The sequence below is a fragment of the Charadrius vociferus genome, unplaced genomic scaffold (assembly GCF_000708025.1).
Source record: "Charadrius vociferus isolate BGI_N301 unplaced genomic scaffold, ASM70802v2 scaffold647, whole genome shotgun sequence".
In the NCBI taxonomy this organism is placed as follows: domain Eukaryota; kingdom Metazoa; phylum Chordata; class Aves; order Charadriiformes; family Charadriidae; genus Charadrius; species Charadrius vociferus.
In genome coordinates, this window is record NW_009649585.1 from 205,732 (window position 1) to 211,319 (window position 5,588).

At 53.9% G+C, this 5,588-nt stretch overlaps 1 protein-coding gene across 1 annotated transcript in view; it reads left to right on the forward strand.

Annotated features, from left to right (window-relative positions):
* OTOF (otoferlin) overlaps positions 1-5,588 on the forward strand; it is a 134,566-nt gene that overhangs the window by 117,506 nt on the left and 11,472 nt on the right. Inside the window, exons 31-35 of the mRNA XM_009890366.1 lie at positions 1,234-1,263; positions 1,943-2,080; positions 2,501-2,567; positions 4,476-4,600; positions 5,391-5,525. Of these exons, the coding sequence (XP_009888668.1) occupies positions 1,234-1,263; positions 1,943-2,080; positions 2,501-2,567; positions 4,476-4,600; positions 5,391-5,525 (495 nt within the window). The remainder of the gene's footprint in view (positions 1-1,233; positions 1,264-1,942; positions 2,081-2,500; positions 2,568-4,475; positions 4,601-5,390; positions 5,526-5,588) is intronic.

Sequence of the window (5,588 nt, forward strand, 5' to 3'; positions counted from 1 at the left end):
GCGGTCTCGCTGCACAACCACGGTACAGCGCGTCTGAGCCGTGGAGGACCCAGCAGATGCGCAGGGCAGAGAGCTGATCCAGGCACACAGAGTCAGTCTGAGGCATCCAAAGCTCGTCAGCCCTCTTGTGCTTGCCCTGGAAATTTGGCACTGCACGCATTGGACAGGCGACATGTCCCAGAGGCATCAGGCTTTGTTCACATCCTGAATGTGCCCGTGCCCATCTTCTTGCCCAGAACAGGAATTACAGCTCCTTCTCATACCCTTCTGCTCCAGAGCTTCCTCCACCAAAAGAAACAGGTTTCTTTTTGCAGGGAGCCCTTTGCAGCAACATAGAATCACAGAATGGTTTGGGTTGGAAGGGACCGTAAAGATCATCTAGTCCAACCCCCTTCCCTGGGCAGGGACACCTCCCACCAGCCCAGGTTGCTCAAAGCCCACTCCAACCTGGCCTTGAACACCTCCAGGGATGGGGCAGCCACAGCTTCTCTGGGCAGCCAACATGCACACACAACGCCCGGACGAGCAGCACATGTGCAGATGTGTGCCTACAGGCACGCCGTGGGCTGCAAATACATATGGCCCCTCACACGCGCGCGTTTACAAGAAGGCTATGGCACATACAAAGCCCCACAAGAACACATGTACATACATACACACACGTACACACACCCCAGAAGGTCCCTGGTGGGTTCACATGTAGGTCCCTGGTGGGTTCACATGTATGTCCCTGTACGTAGAGTTCCTCATATGAGCACAAGAAGCTGTATCATGTATGTTGGCTCACGCAGCTCCAAGCGAGAGGAGCGTCAGTGTGTGTGTCCATGGGTATGTCTGGAACACCCCAGCACCCACACGCTTCTTGACATCTACCGCAGTAGCTTGTAGACCTTCCCAGAGAGACAAGAGCTTCAAGAGTGCCACGCTGAAAGCCAATGTGTCTTTCCAGACCCAGTCCCTCGCGGTCAGAGACTGTGGTTCTCACTTAGCAGAGCGCAAGAGAGATGTCTCCCATGTGGAGTTGGGTTTGGTGTTTGGTCACGGCAGACGTCTCCCCTGTATGCAGCGCTTTTCCAGCCAGGGCTCTTCATTCAAGGTGTTTGGTTCCTTCATCCTTGGGGAGCTGCCTGGGGCTTCTAACGCATGTGTGTGCCAGTGTGTATGTGTGCTCGGCTGAGGCTGTGCTGCTAACCTGCTCTCCCTCTCCCTGTTCCCTTCCACCACGGGCGGCAGAACTCTGATGCAGTGGTGAAGGTGGACGTGGTAAGTGATGGATCTGCTCTACATCCCCACTCCCAACCCTCGGCACCCCATCCCCACCCTTCCGTGCTGCTTTCAATGGAGCGTGCATCCTCACCAACCCCAAGACAGGCGAGGACCGGTGCCCCTTCATCCCAGGGCAGGGACAGAGCAGCACTGTCTCATCAATAGATGTGGCGTTGGCCTGGTTCCTGCAGCTTGGGAAGCCCTTCTGGGCCACCTCTTCTCAGCCCAGCTGCGCCAGGAGGAGCAGGGCAGGCAGCAGCCCTGTGGGAGAGATGTTGGTTATTCCCACCACAACCAGAAACCAGGTTGTGGTGGGAGAAACCAGAAGCAAAAGGCTTCATTGCAGCACTGGGCGGACCCAGGGCGCTTTGCCGGGCAGAGGGAGGATGGCTACCGTGTAAGATTCTGGTGCTGTAGCCTGGGAAACGTGTGGATGAAAGGGAGGGTAGAAAGGATGGGGACTCTGACACTGTGCCCCTCTGGAGCCTTGGGCATCTTGCTCTGCTCCGTGCCGCAGCGTCTGCGGCTGTAAATGAGGGAAAGCGCTGATGAGGCCACCAGCCTGGAGGGTTCTGCCTTCTCCAGTGCTTCACCCACCACCTTTGCCCTTCGAGAGACATTTTGCTTTCATCTGATCCCTCTCCCTCCTCTGTCTCCGCTTCCCTTGTCCCTGCAGTCTGAGGAAGAGAAGGAGAAAAAGAAAAAGAAGAAGAAAGGAGGAGGAGGAGGAGAGGAAATAGAAGAGGAGGAGCCGGACGAGAGCATGCTGGACTGGTGGTCCAAGTATTTTGCTTCAATCGAGACTATGAAGGAGGTGGGTGCAGAGCAGAGGAGGTGTGTATGGAGGGGAGGGAAGAGGAAAATATTGCGTGCCTGCGAGTTCTCGCCTATTTCCAGCTGCTTCCAAAGCCTTGGTGATGTGCTGCTTTCCTCGATGACCTTGCCCAACTCTCCACAAGGCTTTTTTTTTAACCTGGTGGAGCTGAGATGGACTCTCCCTTTCTTGGGTTGTGCTGTGGGTGGGCTGGTTCATTCTCAGGCGCAGGTATTTACCAGCATGGGTGCTGGGGGCTGCACTCAGCAACTGTGGTTTCTCCAGCACTGCCAGAACCTCGCTGGCAGCTCAGACGGGAGGAGCGAGCCGTCCCCCTGAATTGGGCATGTCCAGCGAGCACAGACACCTCGGTACAAGCACCCACTCCCTCTTCGCTTCATTTCTCCCCCCCTCCCACAGCAACTCCGGCAGCAAGAAGCAGCCGCAGCGGAAGCGGAGGAGAAGGAAGAGATGGAGATTGCGGAGGGTAAGCAAGTTGCGAACGAGAGAGGGAACACGGCAGGGAAAGGAAGGACCAGGACTCCTTTTGGTGCTCGGGCATCCCTTTCGGAGTCTTCTGCTGCTCTTCTGCCGAACCAGATGTTCCCAGCACATTGTATATCCCCATGCAGGATGGATTTTTGTGAAACGCAAGCCTGGCGTGGGCTGTGTTGGGCTAACGATGCCAGCGCCAGGTGAATCCAAATCAGAGCAGGGTATCATGGCAGCCTCCAACCCATCCGTGCTGGGAGTGCGCAAGTAACGCAGACCAGCGACCAGGGTCCATGTCATTGTCTGAGGACGTTTTTGTGCAACCACAAGTTACGGTGTCAATAAAAGTCCGTGTGTCAGCTATAGGCCTGGGTGCTCGACGTCTGTTGAGCACACCAAGTAATGGGTACTTCTCGATGACCTTCGTGGGGTTTTCCATCCTCGTTTTGTAGGAGGCTTAATTTATTATTTATTATTTATTTATTTTGCGCCAGTTTTACAAGGGAAGTTTCAAGCAGACAAAAGGTCCAGGATTCATCTAATCTGACTGCTTTTACCTGCACGTAGAGGCCTCCTTGTCTGCTGCTCTAGCAACAGGCAGTGAAGAAAAATACCTGCTCTTAGGGCAAGTTCTCTGACCTATTTTCAATACTGTGTTACGATAAGATGAATTGTGCCCTAAGTGCATTTTTCTCTGAAGGACGTCAGGGGTCTGTAGCTCAGATGGGGTCTTGCAGGTGTCTGAAGATGGATAAGATTAATTTTGTACCACAAGTGATGTGGGCCAAGAATACTGGTGAGCTGGGGCATGTTGGTCAAGGGTGACTTTGTCCATTTGCAGCCTGGAAGGCTCCTTTGCCAGTCCCACCAGCAGGGCCTGGAGGGCTTTCCCTGAGGACTTCCACCCATGCTCTCCATATGTTCCGTGTCCCCATGAGAGCAGGTTGCTGTCATGCCCGGGCAATGCAAAATCCATTAGCTGAGACAAATACAGAGCCTGGTTTCTTTGGGAAGACTACTCTTCATAGCATGAAAGAGATGAGGCCGGGTCTTGCTGAGCTTGGAGACAACTCTGAGTGACTTCTTCCCGGGCTTGCTGTCACAGCAGGGTCACTGGGGAGTGTCTTGTGACCCCCACTGTTTTCTTTCTGTCTTCTGAGAAGGATCCATTTCCCCTTGGCACTCCCATTCCTTCCTCCTCTCCTCTTCCACATTAAGTCTTTGTCATCTGCCCGTCCCCATCCGCATTGCCCAGAAGCCGTGAAAGCTGGCAGAGGCAGTGAGGGAGGGGGATTGTAGAGGGGTGGGAGAAGTTTTCCTTGAACGTGCCTTTCCAGGCAGCCTGTGCCCAATGTAGCTGATGTCCCTGGCCGGTGGTTGCTCTGAATGGAGACCCTAACAATGGGCAACACCTCTTGAAGGGCAGCAGCCTGTCCTCTGGTGCTGAGCATGAAGCACTGTCCCCTCTCTGATACCTAGGCTGGGTTTTTACTCTCCAGGCTGCACACAGCAGGAAAAGTCTCCAGTAGAAGGAAGAAAAGGAGATGCTGTGGGCAGGATCAGGTCTTCTCACCACCGTTGAAGCTAGCCAGAGCCCAGCACTCTCAGTCCATGTTTTGTAGTCCTCCAAATGACTTCTGCTCAGGTCAGCTTTGGAAGCTCCCTGAGCTCCTGGAGATGCTGTGACCAGGGCAGTAGTGGGCAAGGTCATGGAAAGACAGGAGAGGGCTGGGGTGGGAGTTGCAGGCAGCTGTCAGCTTTCATGCTCATCCTGTTTGAAGGACTTTGATCAAGTCCCCCCTCCCTGCCTCCTCCACCCTTCCTCACCCTCATTTCCATCTCCTCCCTCCCCACCGCTTCCCCTCGGACTCAGAAATCAAACTTGATGACTCTCCCATGAAAGGCTCCAAGGGTCAGGGGAAGAACAAGGAGAAGTCCAAGGCACCCAAGGACGATAAGAAAAAGAAGCAACAGTCAGCCCCTGAGCTTCCAGAGAAGAAGAACAAGCAGAAGATTGATGAACTGAAGGTGAGCGTGTCAGCAGGGGAGGAGGAGAACTTGCCCGCTTGATGGGAGGCTGGAAGTCTGGCAGGATGGCAGTCCCAGCCATCTGGAGATCAGAGCAGGATGGATCAACCCTGCCTGAGGCACCTTGCCTATCTGAGGGGTATCTAAGCCTAGGTGAGGTGTGCCTTGGGACTGGCAGCTTCTCTCCATAGTTTGAAGGAATCAGCGGTAACAAGCGTTACAGAAGAGGGTTTGCCCTGGGATAGGATCACCCTTGGGTTGGACAGGGTGCTGGGTTGTGTGGTATAGACCATGCTTTTGCCAAGAAGGGTTGGACCAGATGATTCTTGAGGTGCTTTCCAACCTGGTATTCTATGGTTGGGGCAGCTTGGATGTGCCCTGGCTGGAGGGGAGAGCTTTCCAGCCTGGCTATGGCTGGCCCAGCCAGGACTCAAGCCAGGGATGGGCTCTGGTTCAATGTGCTGGCCCATGGTGTTTATTAGGATTAATGTAGTCTGTGATTCTGGGGTTCAGAAAGGGTTTGAACCTGGGTTTTGCACAGAGAAGGGAAAGCCACCTCGTCCGTGCAGCTGAGCTTCCTTCTTGTACGGTATCAGTTCAGGGAGGTGCTTGTGGCATCAAGGTCCAACCCAATGACCCTAGAGACCCTTTTCCTTCCTAGAGAACTGGGCATTGAGAGCTGAGGTGTCCATGTTCCCTCTGAGTTGACTTGAGTAGTCACCGTATATTTTCCTCACCTTTTTTTTTTTTTTAAACCTAATTCACCTCCTTTAACTTTCTGTCATCTCAGGTCTTCAACAAAGAGCTGGAAACAGAGTTTGATAACTTTGAGGACTGGCTGCACACCTTCAACCTGCTCCGTGGGAAGATTGGGGACAACGACGACAATGCAACAGAAGAAGAGCGGATAGTGGGGAGGTTCAAAGTGAGTTTGGTTGCTGAGTCGGGCCAGGGCAGGGGCAGCATGGGAAGCCCTTGCCAACAGCTT